Genomic DNA, 25,378 nt, shown 5'->3' on the forward strand with positions numbered 1-25,378 from the left:
TGGCTTAACCAAAGAATATTTTACTCCATCCTATAAACTCTTTTCAGTGCTTCATACTTTCACAGCTTTTTGGCTGGAGCCTGGAAACAGCAAAATAACACTGTGAAACCTCTTGATTAAAAGGGCACAGGAAACATTGTTGCTGGAACCTGCTGTCTCTGTGAGACAGGCACACATGGCAAGCCCAGGGACATGTGCAGCCGCCTGATGGGACCTGTATCTCCTGGCAAGAGAATGAACCAGAGCACAGACAGTGTTTAAGAACTATTTATTAATACAAGCACATGTAGCAACTTTTCCCCATGGACTAACAGCCTTATCTGAACACCAGTAAGTATTAATCTATGCAAGCAAGACATACCCTAGTTCACTGAGTATTATGCAGCAGAGAGAACAACTAATTTAATGCATTTTCAAGGTGATGTTTAAAGTAGTTGAGAGACACTAGTGAAAGCCTTACTCATACACCATTATGCAGCAAGGACACATTAGCATGCATTAATGAAGGGCTGCAAACCTTATTTTTGAATTATATTTTTGAGTTTGTATCACACCCTCAAAGGTATTGAGTCAAGTTTTAATATTCCCTGTGGTAGAGACTGCAAGGGTAAATGTGGGTAACTGCATTTAAAAGCATATTTCTTTCACCATTAATATGCAGCCCCAGCTCATGTTGAGTCTGGACTTTCAAATTACATATATTAGATCAATTTTTAAAAAATAGATTTATGTCTAGAATAAGTGCCGTCATTTTGTCAGATCTACAAATCCTTAATTTCAGAGAGCTCGCTAATTACTGGTTATCAGGATAGTCTTCATTCACCTTTAGACTCAGCTCAGGTAAGTTATGTAAAATGTACATGTATTTCTTAAGCACCAGCAAGATCAGATACATGTAAATACACTACTATATATAAAATAAAAATCCTGTAACCAAACACTTTTTCTAACTCTTTGATGAAGAAATATGAAATTAATTAGTCATCCACTTGTACAGGCTAATGTCAGCTTTAAAAGCACATCAGATTCTCTCTCAGTAGTTTAATTGTAGATTTTAAGTCCTTTTTTTTTTAACTTTCAGTAAGCCAGAGCAATCATACTAATTTCAGTTTAAAAGAATGGCTTATTTCCTTACACATTACTTAAGATGAAGGTCTAAATATATACATATATATTAAAATGTATATTAAAACACTAAAAGACATAATTCACTCTCTTTTTTTTCACCCCTGAATTAGGGTGGGCCCTTAGTAATAATAACCTTGGTTTTGTTCAGTTTGGATTCATATGCAAATATCAGAGGAAACTTAAAATTTGTTTAGAATATTCTTCCCTTTTACATTGTTTTAATAACAACACAAAATTTAAAAGGTAAAGTAGTTTCAAGTGGCCTTGATTTCATGACTAATTTATTGTAGAGGTCTCAACAGACACGTCAAAGTTGTTGTTCTTGTCCAGCTGTTACTACTGTCTTCTAAATGAGATTAAAACTAGATTAAGAGAACTTCTCTTCAAACTAAGGTTTTGGGTATCATTTTAGGATTTTGGTCATGCTAATGGGATGCACAGAAACAGGATGTATGGAACAAGTGACAACCACAAGATGTTCAGTAGCCTTACTGCAAACCTTGATAAGCTGGGTTTAGGCAGTGCAGAGGCCAAAGCAGACCATGCCATGGTTCCCTGCACACCCCACTCTCCCTGAAAGGGCACAGGATTGTGTTACAATGCTTGCACATCTCTAAGTTCCCAGGTAAAGTCAGCAGCCTCAGCATCAAGTACATCAAGTTGGGAGCTTTTTTGGCACAGGAAAACACGTACTAGTAATATCCCTGCCTCCTCAAAGTGCTTTCCCTGTGTTCTTTTGTCTTTCCATTCTCTACACAGCTTCAGGAGAAAAGGCACTAATGGAAATCTGGTGTAGCCATGGTGGCCTCTTGACATCTCAGCCTGCAGAGGGTCCAGGAGACTATTACCCAGACTTCCTCAGGCACAAGAAGTCTTCATGACCTTCCACTCCAATTTGTCCCTATCCTTCCAAGTCCTGGAATCTGAATATCAGATGGATCTAGTTAGTTTCCCTGAAGCTTTGGCAGCACAGTGGACCAAAGGCAAATACCCTTTTACTCCTGCTATTTTGCATTCACTAAATTTATTTGGCTTGTTCTCTGTTGGGTGCAGCAGACCTCAGCGTTTAGAATATCTGCAACCTCACACACAGCAGAAAGAAAAAGAAAAAAAAAAAAAGAAAAGAAAAGGTCATCTTGTCTCCCAAACATATATGTGACATCAGTGTGTAACAGCTGAAACCAGAGCTACTTTCTGTAAACAGCTTTGTAAGTCACTGCAGGAAGAGGATACTATCATTCATTAAAGTGGTATTGGCAATCTGTGTCTCAAAGTCCCAGCTTAGTCATGCATTAAGTGCCCAGTTTCCTCCATATACCAATTATGCACATATTACAGGTATTTTCCAATTGATATCAACAAAGCTGTCTTGTGCATTGCAGATAACAAATGTCAACATGCACATGTTCTGCTCCCTGCCCCTTCCTCATCACTGTGTACCACAGTGCCTCTCCAGGGATAAGCCTCCCTCACTTCTACACCTCATTGTTTCTATAGTTCCTGATGTACCTGTTGGCCTCTCCAACACCTTCCCTGGGGTGCAAAGAATTAAGCCATAACAAGGGGACTTTATGCTTTCACACAGCAAAGTAGAGCTCAGAGCTCTGTGTGTGACAAGGTGAAGTAACTCCACAGCTTAAGGCTCTGTTGAGGGAGAAGCTGTCCAACAGGCCAGTTCCTAGGAAGGACCTGTTCTGTACAGGACTAGAAACCTTTTACATATACACTGTAATCACATAAATATCATCAGGAAAACTACTCATGTAAGTACCTTGGGCCTTGTGTGCCAGACAAATTACCATGAATGAAGAAAGGACAGTTTGTCTGCAGAAGTCCAAGCACCAACCACTCACAGCATCCTCAGGCACACAGGACTTCAGCTGTAGAGGTATGCAGCTAAAATTTTGAATTTCAAGCATTAATTGCTACTTGGGGTTAAACTCTGTCAATTCAGTCCCTGCATTAAAACTGAAAGGCACATAGTAAGAGTGGTACTACAATGGCAAGGAGCTAAAAATGCAAGTCTCAGCTTTTTAAAAATAAATAAATGAGAAAGTTTTATTCCAAGCAGCCTTGGTTTTAGAAAAACTTTCTATTTATGGCTTGTCTGCATTTTCTGCCCTAAACCCAATCTGCAATCTAATGAACCAGATTTTTTTTATTTCAGAACTCCACATCTTTGACATTAGCCCTTAGTGCATGATTCACCTGCCTTACAGATTTTAGAATTCAAAGTCTACCTCCAGGAGCCATAAACTAGAAGCATAATCTACTAAACCAGAGTTAGGAAGCAGTCTCAGTAATCTGTCCCACTGAAGAGTTTGTTCTCCTGAGAACAGAAGACAGAATCACTAGGAAGGAGGATCTGGCTTCTACCTCATATTCCCCAACTGCCTAACTTCATCTCAGTGATTTCCTAACACAGTGAAAAAACTGCCTGAGATTCTTGACTGTACAAGTTTGCAGAACCACAAAGTATCTGGAAGCCTTACAGGAACACACTCACCACAGGATATCTGCAGTGGGGTTAAAACAGCTATAAAACAGCACTGTTGTCTTCCTGTAGTTCCACAGTAATTATGAAAGGCAGACAAGATCATTCTTATCTTCAGCTGTTGGGTTTTTATGGCAGTGTCACATTGCTGATAGCAAAGTAAATCTGACCATAGTCAGGAGCAGCCTTTCATTGACAGATCTGATTATTTTTTTCAGTGTTACTGCATTTAGTAATATATAGTGAATTTCATGAACACGAAAATTAACATTGTTGAATTGTGCTTATTCTTGCTGGCATAGTAAGGTTAAGGGTATTTATTCATCTCTCAACGTTTTTTGTCAGTACAGAGTGGAAGCTACAGAAGCACCTGATGGTCCAATATGGCAAGAGCATACAAAGGAATAGCACTGCATGCCTGGGTTACAAGTTATATCACAGGCTAACTTGAACATAGCATGACGCCACATAATTGTTATAGAGCTGCTCTACAGGAAACATTAGACACATTAGGTTGTGAAAAAGCCAAATACCTTTTCTACATACTGACCACAGGTTTATTCAGCATTATGGGACAGTCAGTAAAGTCTAGCAGGGACATCAAGGGATAAGACAGGCAGTATTGGAAGTAACTCCCCCTCCCATGACTTTTTGTTTTTTAAAGAAGCAAACAGTGGTGAGGCTCTGACAGATTACATATAAAACACCTGATCCTGCTCTGCTTGCAAGTTATTTTACTTCTGACTACAAAAAGAAACCATAAAATGCCACCAAGTTAGAGTAGTAATGGTACTTGATTGTCTTGGCAAAAGGTCTTCACAGCCTACAGTGTAGTAAAAAATATGATCAATTGGTATTATTTCTGTATTTTCTTCCAGTCAATTCAAAACACACCAAACAAACCACCAAACATCACGATGGAATGAAAGCTTGCATAGAGCAGAGAAGACTTGATGTAAAACTGTGCTCTCTAGTGGAGAAGTTTGATTCCGTGCAGTGAAAGTTCAAGCCACGCTGATCCCTCCACTTAACCAACAGGTTTTCAGTGCAGAGAAAATATCAAGATTTTCCACAGTATGAAAAGAGTTCAAGTGCCCAATTCAACATATTTGTTACAACTGAGATAGACTTATACTGAGTTACATGACAGATTACAGCTACGTAAGGTTTCTAAATATAGAGCAAGAAAATACCTAAATCCCAAGACATGTGTTTATGTTTGTCTAGATTTTTAAAAATAACGGCACTCTTAATGCAATAACAAATAATTTCATTTTAATTATGTGATACTTTATTATGGACCTATATAATACTCTATACTCTGAGGAAAAAAAGTTAGTTTTACATCAGATAGTGCTACTTGGTTTGCATGATGAAAATTAGGGGTTTTCTCTAAATAAGAGTTTAATAATAAATTCTCAGTTGATTTACTTTTAGAGACAAGAACTGACATGATGACCAACTCCTTTATTTCTAGTCACACCACTAATCTTAAACCTACCAAATGGGTCTTTGGGAAACTGTAACTCCTGCTCAATTTGTTTTCTTACAACCCATTTTCTTCATGACATCTGCCCTACCACAATTTTTCTGGACAGGTGATTGAATAATTGAATACATGAACTCAATATAATAGCAGGTGAATTGGAATCTATTTTTTGTAACAGCTTGGACACTTTATGTTTCCTCAACAGTATGCAGGATTTATCTTCTTTAAACTCTGTCTTAACTAGGTGGTTGGAATATACCTGAAGTTAGAAGACAGTAATATGAAAGACTTTCAAAAGCTAAATGTGCAGCTAACTATGCTAATTTAAAAATATATTAAAATCTGACGTGCATTTTGATTCAAGAGTGAAGATCTAGCAAGACACAGATATTAGATTTCTGTCATGTGATTACAGAATGTTATGATCAGCTGTTGACTGTTATAGAAAGTGATACTCCCCCTTCCTCTTTGGCCCTTAAAGATGAAATGGGGGAGGGGAAGTTATTTTTTGAACTCGTACAGGAACACAGAGCTACCTTTCATGTTTTGAGTTCCCTACTGTACTCAGAAAGGCAGCCTAACAATTCAGCAAAGCCTGCAATCTAGATTTAAGAAGTATCACCAACTACAAACAGAAGCAAAGAAGTTAAAAGATTTGCCAGCTAGATATTCTTTTAAATGGAAAGAAGTTCATAACTGATATTCTGCCTAGTGCAAGGAAAGAACTTCACTGACTTCCAGCATACCTGGTGCTGACATGGCAGCAATTGAAATACTTGTGTTTAGTTAATCCCCTGCTAGCAAGAGGATGTCCTGAGTTTCTACACTGGTAGTCATAAAAATTTTGAGCTGGGGAACAGTCGTCAGTGATTGGATAAAAGGAAAACCTTGCTTCACTTCAAGAGTTTTGTCCTATCATTTAATAGAAAGATCAATAGGAACTCAGTAATAAACTGTAATTTCAGTATGTCTAAATATTTATGTCTATTTCTTTAAATATTTAGGAAGTGCTGGAACTCTGCAAGACACTGTTTCCATTTACTATTCCCCTGCAACTTTTCACAATATTCTTTGAGAGTGTGTACTTCACATGGTTGTATCACTTAAACCACAAGCAAGAAAAAATTCTGAAACAAAGTCATTCAGTTAAAGAGCCAGAAACATCAGCAAGATATCCCTTGAAGTCCTGTATGGTTATTGTTAGAGATGGGTAACAAAGAGAGTGATCTTATATAAGTTTAGTTTAAGATTCAATGGTAATCATGCAAAATTAACACACAGTTATGAGTATATTTCAGCACCACTTGAAGTTAACTGGCAGGTGCCATCAGCTGTGTTGCAGTAATACCTGCCAGTCACACCAGTGTGTGTGTGGATGGGAGGCAGCCCAGTCACTGAGACACATCTGTTGTTCTAAGTCTCATTTGAGAGTCCTTCTGTTTGCAAAACCTCCATTTTTAGTTACAAAAGTGTTATCACAGCAAGGCAGAAGTTTCACTGTGTTTTGCAGACTCAGCTAACTATATTACATTAGTTTGTTCACCATCAAAAGACATTAAAAATACCAAAGAGTTATGCCTTAGGTTGTAAAACATCTAAAAAACAGGTCCAAAGTTTTATGAAAATTACAAGACCATACTTGGCTCTCAATTTAGCCTATGTTAGAAGTGAAAACATGCAATACCTTCCAATTAAATCAATCTGCATTTCATGAGGGGAGAAAAAGACAGAGACCAAAATCCCAAAAAATACATACTGACTTCAAATTCCATCCTACAAGACAACTTTGTGAGGTTTTTGGGACAGAGCTAGGAATTCATCCACAGTGACAAATCACAGTTGCCACTACAAACACTACTACAAAAGACCATTTTAAGGATCATTTACAATAACCCCTTCAGAAGTTATTGTGCAAAGAACACCAAAGCTTGTACTGACCTATTTGTAATTCAAGTACTCTCCCTACTCCATAATAAAGAGGTTTTAGAGAATATGAAAGCACAGTCCAGGGGGTCCTCATAGAGCAGATTTCAGCCTTCTCTCAGTTTCCTACATCTCAACAGTTGCAGAAGTGCCATTTGTGTAGCCACCTTTAGACTTCATGTGGTCCTGAATTGATACAGCCTAGAAAAAAAGTTTATTAGAACATGCATCTTATAAATTCTGGTTTCCAGAGCAATTATTAAAAGCATCAAATTGAAAAGACAGGTGGGCCATGTGTTTACAGTGCTATTCCAACCGTAGTAGGGAAAAATAACAACTAAACCCAGGATAATTAAATACTCTTTCAAGTCAGTGTATGAGATGTGTTTTGCTATACAAAATCCACTTATTCTTACATCCCTCACCCTGGCACAGCTTTGACTTCAAGGTGATGTGTTATCTGCTCCCAGTATCAAGTGCATCCACAGAATCCATATCCAAAAGGTTCTCATCATATGTAAAGATACTGAGGAAATGGGCACTTCCTGAGTGTATCTCCCACAGTATCTCATGTTTACAAACCAAAAGACAGTTCTGTTCTGATGCTCTTCTATTGGTTAAAAAAAAAAGTCAGGTTTTTCTCTGTCTTACAATTATCAAATATTTTATTAGCTGCCTGCTCTACAGGTTACTGAGTGGAGGTGTCTGCTTACCCAAGAGGTGCACACTTACTGATGTGTAGTCACTGCTCATCTCTCCTGCCCCAACATGTGCGGTGTGTACAAAATTCATTGGCTCTCCGATCATATTCCGGTCCAGTCTCCGACGCCTCTTCTACAAAAAGGAAGATATCTTAGGTCTCTGTTCAGAAAACATGAGCAGCTTTCAGATAGAAACAAGCAGCTGAGATAAAAATAGATAGCCAGCACTGACCCCTAATTAAACCTCACAGCAACCAGGCTGAAGTTTCAGACTGTTTGCTATAAGACAAGATCAAAGTCACTTTTATTGCTGCTAATTACATTTTAGCAAAAACTTAATTTAATGTTGGAAAGTCAGGGTCTGAGAGCTGCAGTCATACGGTCCAAGTTTCTGGCAAAGCACACGTAGTTCAAATGGACTGGTTTTGGCCTTTGCATTACTTTGCCCAAATTAATCAAAACAACAGGACAATGAAAGTGTTTTCTCTGTAACTGAAAGAAAAAATTTCAAATATGACAAAGGTGGCAGTTGTGCATCTACCTACCGGCTGGGGCTGTTCACCATTGCACCAGTTAAAACAAACCAGGAATTCAGTCATTATATTTCTCAGTAGGTAACAAGGTCTTGTTAAGTGAAATTATTTCTCTGGGAGTTTGAGGAGTACAAGGACCAAGATGCAGTTCCTTGAGTGAGCTTAGAAAGGAATTGCTTGTGCAGGTTCACTGGTAAAGATCACAGAATGCATCTGATCAGTATACCTGTAAAGAGATTATTATTTAAGTTTACACTGAATATATCAAAGTTTTGTAAGAGTTATTGAGAAACAGGCAATTCATAAGACTAAAGCAAGACTGTTACATTCTTAAACACACCAGGAAAAAAGAGTAGCATCAATTTAAAATCATGTCCATGTCAGAAATCAGGGGTAAGAACTCTGTGCATTTAATCACAGACAGTAACATAAGTTCTTTACAGAAATATAATAAAAACAATGCTAAAATTAAGTGAGGCCTTGTTTAACAGTCTATAATCTGTCTGTAAGCAGAGTTAGCCAATACTTATGAATTATTTACTATTTCGAAAGAAACTAACTTTGAACCACAACAGATTGACCACTTAACATTTACAAACTGGTGCAAAAGAAAGTTTGGGCTTTACATCTGATATGGTTACTCTTCTTAGACACAGAAAAGCTTAAAGCAAAGAACCTTGTATAACTCCAAATAGCCCTTAAAAGAGAAAAGAAAAGCCTTGTATACCAGCAAGAGAAATCATTCATCAGAGCCTGGAGCTTCCCAGAATACACAAAACTATTAGCATGGCACTCCTGAACTGGAGACCCAGCCAGGAGGCTCACTGACTCTAAGTGCCCTGCAGCCAGGACACAGCCCAACTTTTAGTAGTCACTGACTTTTTTTTTAACATATCTTCCTTCGAATCAAACCTAGGGCTATGGAGTAGCCTTTCATATCTACTTGTTCATTAAAACAATATTACAACCTGTTCATTTATAAAGAAGATTTTATTTGTTCAAGCTTACAGTTTAACAGAAGTTACAGCTTCAGCAATTCAATCTTTCTGGACGCCCACTAAAGCTCTCACAACCAAACAGCATAAGCTTCCCCCTTCACAGGCATTTCTTATGTAGTCCCACAATTATGTAATTAGCACATCTATTTCTTTCACCTTTGTGGTTTTCTTACACTTCCTCACTCCTCACACTTCAAGCAGATTTCTTAAATTTCTGCCATTTATCTTTCAAAACATTTGTTATGTCTGTCCCTTTGCCTTAGGTAGTCCATATGATACATTATTGCAGAACATGTCATATATTATTTAATTTTATCCTGGGTGGATAAATTTTTAACCTCTTCTCATCCTCTCACAATGGTCTTTATCACCACTAGAAGGGACAGTGGCCCACACTACCGTAAGAACATGCAGAAGCCGAAGCTTTTGCTATCACTTCACATGCAGATTTTCTTAAAAATCACAAAGTGTGTCCCTCTGCAGTGATAACCTATTTCGAGAGCAGACTGACTGAGATGACAGCATCCCCATCCCACAGCAAGGGCTGAACGCCTCTCATCCTCCCGCCCTACCCCCCATGTGTCCATCTCCCTCCGGGGGGCTCGCTCATACCTCGGGGTTTCCTGCAGCTCCCAGGCAGTCCTGCCGGGATGGAGTGTCCTCATTCGAGCGCTGGCACACAGCCAGCTCCCGTCTCGGCAACTCCAGCACGTTCACAGTTCATATTCCCGGGCTATAATTAGTCCCGCTGGCCAAGCAGGAGCGCTGCGCTGCGATCCCGTGCCCTGCGGCGGTTCCTGGGCTCCGGGAGGAGGTGCTGCCCGAGCGAGCTGCGCGCTTCACGCGAGCCCACAGGTGTCAGAACAGCAGAGCGGAGACCAAAAATAGCGCCCTGGTTTGGCGTCAGATTTGTGCAGCCGTGCAGTTTTCTCAGCACTCCCCCTGCAGCCCGTGGCTCACTTCCACCCCTGCGGCAGCTCTGCAGGTGTCCCCCGGCACACGGCGTGCTCAGCGTCTTCCTGTTGTGTTTTACACCACGACGCTTCTTTTCCGCTACGTGAGTCAGAGAATCATCCCCCAGGACGGCGGTGTTCGCGCCAGTGCATGGGACACCACCTTGCTCCCGGAGACTCAAGGTCTCCACACTAACTGGGAGAATTTTAAAAAAACACCTCAGTGTCTCCAGGCTCACTCAGGACTAGTAAAAGCCAACAAGAATCCCCAACAAGGATCCCCAAATCGAGGAGAAAACAACATTTTGTCACAGTTGGCACGCAGAGTAGAATGGGACAATATCCTGTTGTTCTTTCCCTCTGTTTTTCACCATGGCAGCAGTATCATCGAGCAGAGGGGACAAAGGGCCTGGGAAATGGCTAGCACGCGCAGACACGGATGCTGGATCCGATGGCAGGATGCACGGCCCTTCTGGAGCCCGGAGCCTTAAAGTGCCCAAGGAGCTTTATGAAGGCTCAGATTTACTTTCCTGAGCATAACACTCAATTTGTTGTACCATTGCTGTGTATTAAAAAGTATTCAAAATACTCTTCTGTTTTACTTACAAAGTATCAACGGAAAATATTTGCCCGAATCAAAACAAAAGAATCCTCTTTGCACAGACATGAGAGGTGCACAGTGATCCTGATAATTAACAACACTAAACGTGTTTATTCTTCCCAACTTTAGACTCAAAGTCTGATAATGTAAAATTCTTGGCTGGAGCTGTTAGTGAAGGACAATGAGGGTACAGTTCATGTATATTATCACACATCAGGCACAGGCTGCCATCACCCTGCCCCAATTCATGTTAAACTGTGATTAACTGAGGCCAGTTGCCATTTTCATTCCAGCTCTATCAGTACTGAGTTGATGTGAGAAGCATATTTCAGCCTAATTACCTCTGTGCTTCTAATTTGTCCATTATCCTTTGCTCATTTGATATCTGTTAAAATCCTCCAACAATTGTATGTTTATACATTTGAATGGCAAGGTGTGGCAAAAAATCAGCATTTGTATTTCAAATACTGGTTTTGAGCATGAAACTTGAAGAGTGCATCTTGCTTGGTGAAAGGTGAGGAGTACAAGACAATAAATGACCAAGACTTTGGAAGAACTTTGGAGCCAAACAGCTAAAATCCTGAAGTAGAGTGAGTTTAACGGCTTGCAAGTAACATCCCGATTTTACCAGAGTATGTACAGATTCCAAACTAAGTTTGGGCTGCAGCCTTCACTACATAATAATGCTATTATGTAGCATGAATGTATCTCTTGGTCTTCTGCCATCCTGGAGCTTTAGGAAGCTGAGAATAGGGTTTCACCTGAGACCTTCATTAGTCTAGGTGTGTTGGTGCTTTTAACCTGAGGAATTTGGGCGTAGTCCGTGAGGAGCTCCTCCTTTTCAAAGCCATATATTCAAAGTGCATATATTTAAAAAATAACAACAACCTCCCCAAAAACAAACAAACAAAACCATCACAAAAAATACCCCAAACCACAAAGGCAGTTCTTCTATTTCACAGTGAAAATGAGCTAAATAACCTTAATCACAACATGAAAAAAAAATATTTTCAACTAAATGTCTATTCCTCCTCAAAAAAGAAGAAAAGTCAAGAGGCCAAATTTTGTGTTCCCTTTGGAAGTTAAAAATAACTGTGAAAGAAATCAACTGAGATTTGCCTGTGGTCTTACCAGAAGAAAATTAGCAAAAATCACAAAAGGATGAGAAGCAAGAAAATGGTTGGCAGGACACCAACCACTGGCATTGTAAACATGGCGAACTGAGTTACTGGTTTCTAACTTAGGGAATTTAATGTTACTAAAAATAAATTCAGATTAAATTACCAGAAAAAAAATGAAAAAAAAGAAAGAAAAAGAAAGCTGTGACGATAAGTTTCCCTTCTTTATAAAAGGATAAAAGAAAGAAAAGGTGAAGTCCCTCAGGCACAGCCGTTTGGAGGAGTCCCCCCAGCCGCTGCCGAGGGACTCCCACAGCCGCCAAGGAACAGCGTGTGAGGGCAGCCGGGGAAGCAGGGGCTGCTCGGGGCCGTTCCCGGTCGGTCCTCCCCGGCTCCCGCAGCCCCCTCACGGCCCGGCGCGAGGACACGCCGTGACCTTCACACACGCTGGGCCGCGCGCTCCGCCAGGGGGCGCCCTGCGCACCGCGTGCGCGGCCTCCCGCCCCGCCGCCCTCACGGGGAGTTATGGCCGGCCCAGGCCTCGGCCCCGGCCCAGCCGCCGCCTGGCCCCAGCGCAGCTCCTCAGTGCCGAGAGCCAGGCGGTGTCCGGAGCGGGCCACCGGCAGCACACGGCGGAGGGGCCCGGCCGAGCGCCCGGCACTGCTGCAGCTTCTTCTCCGCACTGCGCCCCGGAGCCACGCGGAGGCGCACGACCCCGCCATTCGGCGCGCCCGTCCGTACCCGGCGGCGCCCAACGAGCGCCCCCAGCGGCCGCGCTTGTAACACCGCCCGGCCTGACTTGAGAGCGCCGCAGCCAATCACCGCGAGGCGCCGCGCCGCCGGCGCTCCGCATTGGCGGGGAGGCGGTGGCCGCCCAATGGGCGCGGCGGGGCGCGAGGGGAAGGCGCGCGCGCGGAGGAGCCACCTCTTTGCGGAGCGCGCGGGCGCGGCGCGGACCGGCCTTGCTGCTGCTCAGAGCCACCATGGCGCGGACCGCAGTTGACGTTTGGCCTCTCCCCTCTCCACCTTCTCCTTTTCTCCCGGCCCCTTCCTCCCCCTGCCCGGGTCCCGGCTCAGGCACGTAGGCGGCCGGTACCGGAGACACCGGGTCCCCCCCCTTCCCAGCCCCTCAGGACAGGCGGTAGGAGTCGGGCCGGGCGGCCGCGGGACAGCCATGAACATCATCATTCGGCATCGGCGGGTTGAGAGCCGGGGCCGGGCCGGGGGTGGCTCGGGGGGCGTGCGGGCGGCGGGTCCCTTCTGCCGGCGCTCTCGGTGCCGCAGTGCCGGGGGTGTGTGGGTTACCCGGTCCCCACGTGGCGCTCCCCCGAACGGCCGCGCTCTCGCCGCAGGGTCACGAACGGCGGCAAGACCACCCTGACGCGGCGGCAGCTGATGCGGCCCTGCCCAACTGCAGCGTGGTGCACCAGGACGACTTCTTCAAGGTGAGCGGGCCCTGCCGGCCGCGGGAGGGCGCGGGGTGACCCCCGCGGGCTTCCGCCCGCGCTGCTGGCGCGGTGCCCGCCCTGCGCCGCCTCTGCAGAGCCTGGCTGGGCCCGTGCGCCCGGCGGATAAGCGCTCCAGCGTGGCCGGGTGATTTTCCGTCCCCATGGAGGGCTGCACGGTGTGCTCGTGTCGCTGGGAAGATAGAGAAGCGAGCGGCTTTATCTGAGCCTCGTACTGTTGGTTTTTATCTGCATGCAAAGGAACCTGGTGGAGGGTGAAGAGCCTCTTTTTGGTAGCTTCAGGGTTTGAGTCTTGAATTTTGCTTTGAAATGGGTATTGAGCTTCTCGGTAGTTTTCCTGACCAAGTAGGTTTGTTTTTTTTTTCTTATTACTGTTTCAGCCCCAAGATGAAATAGAAGTTGAAGATGGGTTTAAACAGTATGATGGTAAGCCTTTCTTACCGTATTTCAAAGCATAACTCAAAAACTTGGAGTATTTTGATTCTTTATGGGCACTGTTTTGTACTGACTATATTACTAGATAATTTAATTTAATTACTGCTTAATGATAGTTGTCTGTTTTGTCTTAGTGATTAGTGCATTAGATATGGAAGCCATGATGAGCACCATAAATGCTTGGATAAAAAACCCAGTCAAGTTTGAACGTTCTCATGGGATCAACAACACACTGGATGCCCAGATCTTGCCAGATAAGGAGGGAGGAGATGAAACAATTCACATTCTTATCGTTGAAGGCTTCCTGCTTTACACCTACAGGTAATCAAATATGCATCCATACATTTTGACTTTTACATTATGTACTACTGCTTAGTTTAGATGTCACAAGTCTGAAGGTTGCTCTAGGTACAGTAAATGGATGTAGTTTTACCTCTCCATTTTTTGCTACTGTAACCAACCACATGTCTCTTTCAGGCCACTGATTGACATATTCCACCATCGGTACTTTCTTTCCATTCCATATGAAGAGTGCAAAAGGAGAAGAAGGTAAATTTGTCTTTCTGAGTTTCCTTGTTAGCCCAGTAACATCTTACTCTGTTCAAGATTTTGTTTCTTTGAAGCTTTTAGATAAGAAGGCATAAATGCTAATGTAGCTGTTTTATTAGAAGACTGTAGCTTCCTTCAGGAAACCAACCCAAAGCTTCATACTAAGCTATTGTGTCTGTAATGCTCAGTTTCTGCACAGACCTTTCACTAGTCTTTTCCCTTGCTAGTTTTCCAATGATAGAGTTCCCAGATCTTGAACTATGTGGGGGTTTACACTTGGCTGTACTGTTGTACATATGCAGTGTTCTTAATGCAAATGGAAGGTGTTAAACTTGAAGTTACATTTCAAGACAAATAAGCAAACGGCTGTTTTACCCAAAGTTCTGCTATAGCTTTCAGAGTTTACTCATCAGTGCTTAGATCAGTCTGTCTTGGGAACTCTTTTTGCATCTTGAGCTCTTTGGACCTGCCCATCAAATTCCAACTTACTTGGGTATTTTTGTGCTTGCAGCTCTTGCTAAATACTGACTTTCCATAAGCTCAGAAACTACATTGGAGACAACAGGCTCAGGCTAGTGTGTAGAGAAACTGAGTAAAATGTCTTTTCTTTGAACTGTAATTACAATACTTTTGAGTAACAATGCCTTAATTTACAGTTCAAGGAATTACACTGTACCAGATCCACCTGGACTGTTTGATGGCCACGTTTGGCCTATGTATGTAAAGCACAGGAAGATAATGGAAGAACTTGGAGTTGATGTGGGTAAGTCTTTAATGACAAAAGGACTTCATGAGATTGCTTTTCAGACCTGCTCTATACATACTGGTTAGATGCATGAGAAGAGGTGAATGAAGCAGGTGAGGGAGTGTATTTCTCTCATACCAGTCAACTGCATGCTTTTTAAATTAGGATCTGGTAAGCTTAGAAACATTCAGTTATAGCTCTGTTACTTTACTTTCAGTGCACTTGGATGGAACAAAATCAAAGGAGGAGCTGTTTAATGATGTGTACGGGCAGATCCAGAATAAGATTGAAGAATTACTTAACACCCAGGTAGGTGTTCATGCTTATAACTGCAATTCAAAGGCAACTCTTTCAAAGCCTGTGTTGAAAATGCATGAAGCTGTAACTTGAAATATGTTCACTTCTATCTTCTGTTTAGAAGTAAGCTGCTGCTGCTGATTCTTGTTTGAAGATGATTCCTGTTTGCTCCATGCTGTCTACCTGACTGCCACTAAAGTTCCAGCTTCTGTGAAGACTCAGCTCTTAAGTTCAAATTTGTTCAACTTTCCCTTGAAAACTTGAGTTCTACATGGCCATAATTAAAAAGCACCTCCCCCTTGTCTGTGATCCTCAATTGTGCTTCAGTTTAGTGTGTCATCTCAGATGATCTCAGTCTTTTCCAAGTCTCCTGGGAATTCTTTTCATGATGTTCTTACTGCCATATGTTAAAACATTATAGTGGAACTGATGTGAAGGGGCACAACTGTCCTGGGAGAGTGTGTGTATGTATCCATATACACATACACTGCTTTTACTTTCATTTCAGTGTCTTGCATGAATTTCTATAATCCATATAATTAGGCAGCAGGTATGGTTAGAAATTAGGGTTGATTTTGTTCTTAAAAAATGAGAGAACAGTGGGAGACTTTCAGGCCATTTTACTAGCATTGAATCACTCTTACATCCAGTGTACATGTTGATCTCTTAGGTATTCCAAGAGGGAAGATACTGATCAGTGTGAGACCAATCCATTTTCTTCAAAAGGGTTTGACCGACACCGAGAATGAGCAGTTACTTCAAGCCCAGATGCATCAGCTTCCTGAAGGGAGCTGGTCCTCCCCAGTATCCCCTAGAAGCAGAGAAAGTGGTTTTGTATATCTACTACTGAAGTAGGATTTGGGGACAGTTTTTCTTTATTTCTGTAAGAAATACACTGCTGAAGGATGAGTGACAAGGGATTGTTTTGGAGGTTTCTTTCAGTGAAGTTTTCAGTTTGGCAATGGCTGCCCTTCTCTGCAATTCAGCTCTGTTCTTGAACAAACCCCTGTTACTATCAAAGTGCCCATAATCCTCAGAAGGTCCAGGTCCTAGTTATGACTAAGGATGTACTTGGTTTGCTTCTATTCCAGGAAGGAACTAAACTAGAACAGTTGGGGTTTTTTCTGACTGATCACAGAAGTGAAATACTTACTTAAGTAGTGCATTCCAGTAGAGCAAAGGCATCATATCAGCTTTCATATGGTACATGGTTACTCTCTCCTTACTCTGGTCAATGGGAAAGGTCTCCAGAGGCTGAGCATTGTAGTCAAACTCTGCTAGAATCACCTTGTTGTAGCCTGTTACAAGCGGGCAGGAAGTATATCCATCATACTGCAAGGAAAAATACCCACTTCTCATTCAGCTGAACAAAGCCTAAATGCTGAGGTATTACAAGCCATATGGTTAACATTCACATTTCAAAATTAAGTTACTATGAGCTTTCTGCATTTACAGGTTTAATACCAGTGAAGTTGGAAGGCTGCTAAGCTGATGATGGTTTAATAAGCATAATATTAAGCCCCTCTATTTCAAATGTAGATTTGCTTGACAACACTGCTTAAATTAGAACTAACCTAGAACAATAGGGCTTTATGTCACTAATTGTTGGTTACTGTAACCAGCAGAACAGGTGACCAGTAGATCAGGATGAGAACTGGTGTTTGCTTCAACAGGCACTAACAGGATCTTGAATCTAACTGCAAGAATTTCCAGAAGATCGCAGGACATTCAGGTCGGTGTCCCAACGAATATTAATTCAGAAGCCATATGTAGAATGAAAGTAAAGCCTCAGAAATTTGGACATAGTTACATGCTTATCAGCTGTAGTACAAAACTTTCAATTTAACTCCTTAGAAGATCATGCTTCTACAGGGGAAACAAGTTTGCAAGAGTTCCTAGAGTAGGGATTGTTAGTCAACAGTTTAAATAAATCACCTGCATTGGTGGAGAACCGAGACTAAGCAGCCTTTAAGCTTCTTTCAACTCAGAAGTCAGGGAATCAAATAGATAATGTTTTTAGTGGCAGTATCAAGAGCATGAATTGTGCAATTAAGTTATGACTCTGACATGCAGTGTGGAGCCATTTAGCACCCAACTGCTGCTGCAAAACCCTTCCTGTTCACATGGTTCAGCTGCTTGCAAGACTTCCTGCATGAGAAGGGGGAAAACATTCAAGATAATTTATCTGTAAGACAAGAGCTGTAAAAAATCCAGGAGCTGTGAGTACCTTTTTAGCTGGCAACTGGTTCTTCATTACCAGAGAAATAGTTTTATCAAGGACTCCAGACTGGGCAGCTGCATAAGAGAGGAAAAAAAAAAAAGTACTAAGGCTTTGTTTCAGGTAGCAATTGTCATTACTAAAGCAAACACTAGCAGCCAGGCATTTTGTTGGACAATTCAGCTGCAATTGAACTTACATGTAAGTTTACAGTCCCAGATTAAAAGAAAAATGGACTAATGTTTGGCCTCGCTGCTTGGAACATGCTTAAGCTTAATGAAACTTGAGCTGATATTCTTAGCCTATGCCCATTCTCCTATGATAGATTATACTTGCTCAGTCTTCACAAGCACTGAGATTCTGGCACACTGAATTTCTTTTTTAGAAAGAAGTATTGTAGACCCTTTTGCTGAAATAGTTGACTTCCCCTTTCTTAAATTACACCAATAACATAGTGTATACCTTTTCTTTTTTTCCACCCTTTTATTTGCCATTTTTTGGTTGTGAGACCATATACCCAAAGTGTTTTTATAGTGGAATTGGTGGCTACAGGGACAGAATATGTGATTTTTTGGTAGTGACTTATCAACTGGCTGACACATATGCATGAGGTGCTAAGATAAAGCAGAAAGTTTTGTTAATGATGATGGAATACAAGAATAATAGTCATGTCATTCTGTGAACACAGAAAATAGAATTAGTTCATCTGTGAGGTATCTGGAACAACAGAACTGTGTGGGTTAGTGGCATTAGCATGATTTGTAGTTAACTTTGGTATTTTTAAAAGCTAAAAATTGAAGTCAAGACCTTGGGAGTAACAAACTAAACAAAAGGCTTACTGTGACTCCACACTTGTCATTACACCCACAAACACACAGATATGCAACTTTACCGACAGCTGCAGCAGTTTTTGATGTTGGAAGGTTGGTGCAGTCTCCAATGCCAAAGACATTAGGATACTTTTTATGTTGTAGAGTTTCCTTATCTACATCCACCCAGCCAGCTGCATCTGAGACAGGACTGTTGATGAGTACAGGAGGTGGCCCCATGGGGGGTGTGACATGAAGCATTCCATACTAAACAGAAAGAAAAGGGGCTCAGTGCTCAGTTCGTCAGAGCAAACTCTGTGTCGATATAAGGCAATAAGCACAGTGTGCAGAGAGTGTCTTGGGTTTGGGTTTGGTTTGTTTTTTTAAACACAAGTGTATAGAATGAAAATTTGTTCTCAGATTTCAAGCACATCAGTTAGTGAACATGAACCTTATCAAGGAACTCCATCTGGACTGGCATAACAGCAATTTGCCTTCCTCCATGCACACCTGAAACATTCCCATGGCATGCAGGACTCCAGGCATAGTTTATGAAATATTTTTTTCTTCTCTCCACCTTAGTTTCAAGCTTTTAAATATTCTGCTAAAATTAGAGGTGGTACTCTCAGGAAGGAACAGCAGTACACAAAAAAGCAGACATGTTATTATAGTGTGGAAGTTATGTTACAGTACACAGGGAAAAGAAATAGAACCAAACTACAGGTCTGAAAGCTCCTGACCTGATGAACTTCAACCTCTCCAGGTTTATCCAAGTTTTCAAACACGGCCTCTTGCCTGTCTGCTCGAACTTCCACAAGGTTACGCTTGTAGTTCACAGCAATATTCCTCTCCTTTATTACTTCAAGCAATGCATCAGCATACTTCTTAACAGCAAAAATTGCACCAAGTGAAGTGTTGAACATGATATTTGCTTTGGAACGTTTTCCTGTCTGCAGAAAGAGATCAAATTAGCCTTTTCTATTAAGAAGCTGTGACAGGCTAGCAGAGACAAAAGAACTATGCTGCACTAGTAAAGAGCTGAGAGAACTATTCATGCAGTTCAATTATTAATGAAGTATTAACATTAGAAGTCTCAGACACAGCTATTTCACACCATGTTAAAAGGCAGACCTTCAAAGTGCTTGTGAGAAGAGGTGGCTGCAGTGCACTGAGGAACTGCTGTGTGCAGATTAAGCATTTGTAGCAGCTTAGCATTATATAGCTTTCTGAAACCTTCACTTCTATGCCTTATTCAGGTACTCACCCATTAGACAACTCATGACACTTATATGGATATGAAGCCTGACACTTCCACCTGAAGTTGTCTTTTGCTTTCACCAAGCTTGTTTAACAGCCTGGCTAAGACTCCTCCTGATTGTGTGCTCCAAGGAGCAAGCATAGCCACTTCTCAGACTAGTTGAAAGACAAATGGCAACAGGTATCAAGTACTTAAAGTAACAAGAATTAGTTAATTCCAACCAGTATTACATTAGTGCAGGACCTGAAGTTATAAATCAGGCTGAGAACAGTTCTATCTGCAGCTCACCAGAAGCCAGGTAAGCAGTTCTTTCCTTATGGATTCTGAATTCTACAAGGCTCTCTGGTATTAAATGTATGCTAAATATTTATGTACAATCCATTTACCTATCTTCATTATACATTAATAATAGAAAAAGAAACTCACTCACTTGAAGAATCCTGAGTCACAGTCATCTCATGTGGTTTATATTTGTTTTAAAGATAATATGAAACCCTTAGAAAATCCTTCCTTCCAACTGTAGGGACAAGCACTGGCAGAGAGGGTAAAATACTTACTTTCCTCCAGTATGCATCTGATAAATACATGATCTTCTGAGGAGCCCCTGCACACTTCACTGGAGTATTTGGGAAAGTGAAGATTGCATTTCCTTCCTTAAAGTCTTGTATAGCTTTCCATGTTTTCTCTACCGTGTGAATTGAATAATTGGAACCTATTTTAGGGTGATCAAAACCCTCAGGCAAGCCTTTGATCTAGGAAAAAGAAATGAAGGTTTAAAGTACAGGTGGCAAAAATTTTGTCACAATTGACAAGTATTAAATATAGACTGAGAAAGAGCTATATAAGAAGTTTCTAGAAAAAAAGGAAGTTTGAACACAGGTGTGGTAACTCAGCTGGTTCCTTTTGAAGTGCATCCTTTAAGAAAGGTGAGGGTAGGACAAATTAATTCTGCAGGACAGATTTTACTGACTGCTGTGTGTTCCTCATTCTGTTACATTAGAGATGCTTTGGACTAGAGTCAACATGCCTTATTATCTCATTATTACAGGCTGCCTTTAAGTTCTAGATTTAACTTGCTGCCCCATCTGCTGATATTGCCATAGAGATGCAACAAAGTTGTCTTAAAATACCTTCCCATGGGTAATTTGGGTTATTACAGAGATCTGTGGAAGTGGTAAAATCAGTCTTCTGGTTCATTCATTCAGATAATGTTCAATATCTTGCAGTAAAAAAAGTACTGAAAAGCCTTAATGAATGTATGTGATGCTCTTAAAACTAGTAAAAACATGATGACTGTAAAACAAATACCTTTTCATAATGCAGACTAATTCCAAGGGCAATTATCAGATACTTGTAAGATACCTGTTGTGTGAGGGAAAAAAAAAGAAGTATTTAGACAAAGAAACCAAAGCATTATCTGACAGCAATAGAGTCATAACGGAAGGAAATCTAGAGAGTATTAGTAATATAAGTTAAGCTCTGAGCATTCTAGTTAAAATGCAAACTGCATTACACACGGCCTTTGCTATACACAAATATCTGGAGCAAAACATCTGAACATCCTTTTCACCATAAACAGGGCAAAGACTTATGATAATATTTTAAGCTGATTCTATTCTAACCTAGTTACCTACCAAAATTTTTATCAGAAAAAGATTTTAGGATCAAATACTTCTCATAAGACTAAGTGGAATTTCCCGGCCTCCTCGATGACAGAGGTCTCAATAGGCAGTTCCAAGGGGATGGAAAAAACTTCCTTTTTTTTTTTTTTTCTTTATGTTTCTACCTTGATATCATTCTCCAGCCAGACACAGTTCTTATCTGGATCCAATGCTGTAACTCGAGATTTGATCCACTCCACACCTTTGGGCATTACAGTTCCCGTTGGACGTGCAGAAGCCGCCAGCTGCTTTGCACCGCCACCAACCAGGGTCCACAGCGGCTGATAGTAATGAGTCTGAAATAAAAGTCCAAATGGACATTTAGGAACTGTTTAAAAAGGCTTCAAGATGAAGACACCTCACTCCACATGGGAAGAAATGTGCCCTTAATGTATTATTCTTAACAAAGGAAGCTGTATAAATAACCAAGAGTTTTGCATGACAAAGCTGGAGGGATGCAGACATCTCACGGAGTAACAAATTTCATGCAAAGCCTTTTAAAAGATGGTTAGTTGGCTTCCTCTCCACATTTAGAAACATGGGACTGGTGGGGGATGAGAATCAGACCAATCTGGTCACATATGTAAAAAAAAAAGCTTATTCTTTACAATGCTTTACAGCTGATGGAGACTCACCTTACTTGGCTCAACAACAGCCACATTTCCTGCTCCCACTTTCCTCTTCATCCGAGCACTCATGGCAATTCCACCAGCGCCCCCACCCAACACCAGTACTTCATAGTAATCCTTGGCAGCACACCTGGCTGCTGTATGTAAGCCAAAGGAGCTCATCTTCTGCATCCCTGATTTCAGCAGCCATACACCAGGATGGAAACAGGAACAGGAAGACACTACTCCTATTGCTGACATCTTTCACTAGGTGGGAAGCTACGAGATAAGGAAAGGCATCAGTAACAATCACAGAAGGTAGAATTTATTTATATGCTTGGATGAGTCTTCAGGGCAATAATTATAATACCAAACCTTTTGTTGCAGTTAAACCACTAATTTGAAAATGGACTGTAATCAATTCGGGAAAGAAAAAAAAAAAAGGTCCATCATGGCCTCTGCCATGAAACTGAAATTTCATACAAGCAAAGGAACAGTTTCTGGTTATTGTAGCAAGTCCATCTGATCCTATAGCACAGGCAGTGCCTATGCTGTAACCCCAGATGCAATATTACAATCCTGAAAAGATAAGCGCTGCAAAAACAAACAAGAATTGCAAGGTGGTATAGATCACTGAAATAATGAACAAGGACGTTGTGTGAACATACTGTGTGCCATCCCACTAACTGTAATGTGTCAGCCAAACACATCTTTACATTTGTATTTTAAAGTTAGGATGTACCAGCACTTGCCCCTCCCCACTACCTCTCGGGGTGCAAGCCCTCAGGGTGAGCATGCCAGGTCCTAAGGTGCTTTGAGCAAAGGCATAGTGAGCCCTAAGCTTGATAGGAAAACAAAGTTACAATGAAACAAGAGTTTACATCTTCCTAGGTCTGAGATCTTTGAGTATATTCAAAATACTTAGTTCTCTATCCATGGTCACCTCTTTGCTTTTATATCAGCAAAGTAGCTGGAAACAAAGGTCAGAAACCCATACTTGTCTTGCTAAAGCTGTCACCTGGCAAGTGAGAGCCAGGACCCTAAAGTGTGATGTGCAACTGCATTACCTGGAAGACAGTCAAGATTAACTCATAAGTCTCCCTCCTGCTGCTAGAGGGAACAAGAGCTTTTCTTGTTCTAAATCCATTGTTTGCACATGTTTGCACTGAATATCAGATTTTAGCTTTTCAGTGATATAACAGGTATAAACTCATTTTAATTTAGTTCCTTATTGCCACATTGCCAGTAAAGAATGAGTAAGCATTATATCATGAAAAGCAACTTATGACAAGACTTTCCTGTATTCTGTACTTGCTCCCCTTTGCTTAACTCATTGAGTCATCAGGCTTTTTCACTTAAAAAGAGCAGAACTCATTTATGGTACCTACAGACCAGAGTTTTGAAAACTAGACCAGAAACCTCAAGTATTTTCAGGAAAATCTTCCAAGGTCAACTTCAAAAATTTTCCACTACACTAGATGTAGTTGAGCAACTCATTCTGCATTTTCATGTGCTATCTTAACATTCCTCATCTCTGTGTACCCTGAATTCTTCATAATGTTCCATTATTAATCCTCAGAGTTACAACTAATTTGGGACTGAGAGGGGAAAATCTCAGAGGTGTCCACTGTAAAAAAAAAATAAATTAATCATTTTCTTTTACAGAAGGTTTCCAAGATGTAGACATTTTCTTCCCATCCCCTCTCCATTCAGAACAAAATGCCCAACTCCAGGATAAGTTGGTTTCACTTTAGGAGGCTGTTTGTCATCTGTCAGTGCAGGCAGCTGTTTAAAAATGTTGACAGACTGCACATACAAGAGGAAGAAGTTGTTGTTCTCAGCCTAGATATAAAAGTTATCTGATGAAGATGTGTCCTGTCCCTTCCAAATCAGAGAGACGAACTGTGAAGAGAAGGTTTTGAGACTTTCTTTTGAGAGACAGTTTTAAGAGCAACATCCTGTTTGCGGAAGCTCATGAACACAGAATTTTGCTCGGGTTTATTATGCACACAGAACATGTCCAGTGGCCTGCTGGTTGACAACACACTCTGGACCAAGAGAACAAGACTCCATTTTTGTAATGCTAACTAAGGAATAATCATCCTCTCTGACCACATAGATTTTTATGTAAGTATGCTTCTAAGCACACACAAGATGTTCCTTAACTAACAACAGTGTAATTGATGCAAATGCTGCATTATGTTGCTTCTCAGTGGTTTCAGAGTATATAGAAACAATCATTTGTAGACAGCTGTTTTAAAAAGAGCAGCAAAACCCTTCCTATTAAACTCCCAAGTCAGGCAGCAGCTGGACAATTGATTCAGTCAACAACAACATCAGCTCTCTCCTTCAGACTCAGGAGACAGAGGAACAGGGGAATTACAGAACTAAAATTAGGTAAAGGAGAAAATTCACAGCTAACCTACTGAACTGAGCTGAAATGTTATGCTTTTAGAAGACTGCTTTAACAGATAGCACACTTATCCATCATCCTTTAAACTATGCATAACAAAACATGACAGTTGATATTGGCCTTATATAGCACGAAATCACATTCCTAACGAAGATCCATAAACAAGTCTCAGAGTACTGCCTAGAAAGGCAAAGCCTGCAGTACATTTCACCTTATCGAGGGCTCTACTTAGCCTGGGACAGTTCTGCTGTTTAAAACTCATTCTGTCACCAGGAGAGGTAAATCTGTTCTACAAATGCTTTCAGGACACTGTGGTTTGTTACAGCACTGGCACTATCTCGAACAAACACTTAACTGCAGCATGGCAGTTCATGCAGAGACACTCAGGACAACTACGCTCTCTTCCTCTCTGGAGTACCTCCCATATGCTCAGCTCCCAAGCCTGACAATTTCATCGAGCCAGTTCATGAGCAATCTCTTGCAGGGAGTTGGAACAAACGGAGTTAGAAAAGTCTCACTAACAAGATCATTGCAAACATTCTTTAAACAGATTAGCAGTTCAAACATTCCACCCATGCACTTGTGCGAGCACAGAATGCAATCCCTCACCCCGCTGCGGAGCCTACGGAGCCCCACAGACCAGGCTCACGGCACCCGCTGCCCCTCGCCCTCCCGAGATCAGAGGCACCCGGTCCTGTAAGGCTGCCCCGAGCAGGGCCTGGGACACAACCCCGGAGCTCGGGGGACAACCCCGGGGCAGAGCCGTTCCCCCACGGCCCTCCCGCCGGGGCGACCCCGCCACCTCCGCCCCCTCACGCCGCGGCCGGGCCCCTCTGCCCGGGGCGAACCGAGCCCCTCTGCCCGGGCCGCTCCGCTCCCTCCCGGCGGGACTGACCCCTCGGCCCCGCTCCCGGCCCCGCACTCACCTGCCGGCCGCGCCGGGCAGAGGCGGGGCAGGACCCGATAAGCGGCGGGGCCCGG

The 25,378-nt window shown here is 41.9% G+C and overlaps 3 protein-coding genes across 6 annotated transcripts; 1 reads left to right on the plus strand and 2 right to left on the minus strand.

Annotated features, from left to right (window-relative positions):
• Nucleotides 1-10,730, minus strand: LOC108638653 (CDC42 small effector protein 2-B-like). Of its 2 annotated transcripts, XR_001920268.2 has the most exons (5): nucleotides 9,879-10,730; nucleotides 8,281-8,494; nucleotides 7,767-7,868; nucleotides 7,050-7,235; nucleotides 1-223 (listed from the first exon to the last, which is right to left on the minus strand). XR_001920268.2 is itself a non-coding variant. In XM_018069723.2 (4 exons), the coding sequence occupies exons 2-4, from the start codon at nucleotides 8,332-8,334 to the stop codon at nucleotides 7,161-7,163; spliced, it is 231 nt and encodes a 76-aa protein (XP_017925212.1). In that variant the 5' UTR covers nucleotides 8,335-8,494; nucleotides 9,879-10,730; the 3' UTR covers nucleotides 252-7,160. The 2 variants fall into 2 exon arrangements, 1 of the variants encoding a protein (XP_017925212.1); XM_018069723.2 differs by lacking the exon at nucleotides 1-223 and having other exon boundaries at nucleotides 252-7,235.
• Nucleotides 10,731-13,097: 2,367 nt separating this feature from the next.
• On the plus strand, nucleotides 13,098-15,739 carry LOC103759093 (nicotinamide riboside kinase 2). Its single transcript, XM_029958855.1, is given in 10 exon segments — nucleotides 13,098-13,127; nucleotides 13,129-13,139; nucleotides 13,291-13,337; nucleotides 13,340-13,383; nucleotides 13,785-13,830; nucleotides 13,974-14,160; nucleotides 14,317-14,388; nucleotides 15,045-15,151; nucleotides 15,351-15,442; nucleotides 15,552-15,739. Coding segments are annotated over 10 exon segments (627 nt in total). The 5' UTR covers nucleotides 13,098-13,112; the 3' UTR covers nucleotides 15,558-15,739.
• A 285-nt stretch (nucleotides 15,740-16,024) lies between these two features.
• On the minus strand, nucleotides 16,025-25,378 carry SQOR (sulfide quinone oxidoreductase). 3 transcript variants are annotated; one of them, XM_029958852.1, is made up of 10 exons: nucleotides 25,324-25,378; nucleotides 22,012-22,263; nucleotides 21,502-21,672; nucleotides 21,024-21,077; nucleotides 20,273-20,467; nucleotides 19,198-19,407; nucleotides 18,541-18,724; nucleotides 17,658-17,725; nucleotides 16,584-16,762; nucleotides 16,025-16,241 (listed from the first exon to the last, which is right to left on the minus strand). In XM_029958852.1, exons 2-10 carry the CDS (start codon nucleotides 22,243-22,245, stop codon nucleotides 16,184-16,186), a joined length of 1,353 nt encoding a protein of 450 aa, XP_029814712.1. In that variant the 5' UTR covers nucleotides 22,246-22,263; nucleotides 25,324-25,378; the 3' UTR covers nucleotides 16,025-16,183. The 3 variants fall into 3 exon arrangements, with proteins under 3 accessions (XP_029814712.1, XP_029814714.1, XP_008923668.2); XM_029958854.1 differs by lacking the exon at nucleotides 25,324-25,378 and adding an exon at nucleotides 25,293-25,317; XM_008925420.3 differs by lacking the exon at nucleotides 25,324-25,378 and having other exon boundaries at nucleotides 22,012-22,629.

The sequence above is a fragment of the Manacus vitellinus genome, unplaced genomic scaffold, assembly GCF_001715985.3.
Source record: "Manacus vitellinus isolate BGI_N305 unplaced genomic scaffold, ASM171598v3 scaffold_16_pilon, whole genome shotgun sequence".
Lineage (NCBI taxonomy): Eukaryota > Metazoa > Chordata > Aves > Passeriformes > Pipridae > Manacus > Manacus vitellinus.

What these genes read in the sequence shown, in the direction of transcription:
- LOC108638653 (XM_018069723.2), bottom strand. Translation starts at nt 8,334, where the DNA reads ATGACTGAATTCCTGGTTTGTTTTAACTGGTGCAATGGTGAACAGCCC. An exon ending in ATGGTGAACAGCCCCAGCCG is followed by an intron (nt 7,869 to 8,280) that starts GTAGGTAGATGC and finishes TCCTTTTTGTAG; the next exon opens with AAGAGGCGTCGGAGACTGGA. An exon ending in TGAGCAGTGACTACACATCA is followed by an intron (nt 7,236 to 7,766) that starts GTAAGTGTGCAC and finishes CTTTTTTTCTAG; the next exon opens with GCTGTATCAATTCAGGACCA.
- SQOR (XM_029958852.1), bottom strand. Translation starts at nt 22,245, where the DNA reads ATGTCAGCAATAGGAGTAGTGTCTTCCTGTTCCTGTTTCCATCCTGGT. An exon ending in CAGATGCATACTGGAGGAAA is followed by an intron (nt 19,408 to 20,272) that starts GTAAGTATTTTA and finishes CTCTTTCTGCAG; the next exon opens with ACAGGAAAACGTTCCAAAGC. An exon ending in ACCAGTTGCCAGCTAAAAAG is followed by an intron (nt 16,763 to 17,657) that starts GTACTCACAGCT and finishes TTTTCCTTGCAG; the next exon opens with TATGATGGATATACTTCCTG.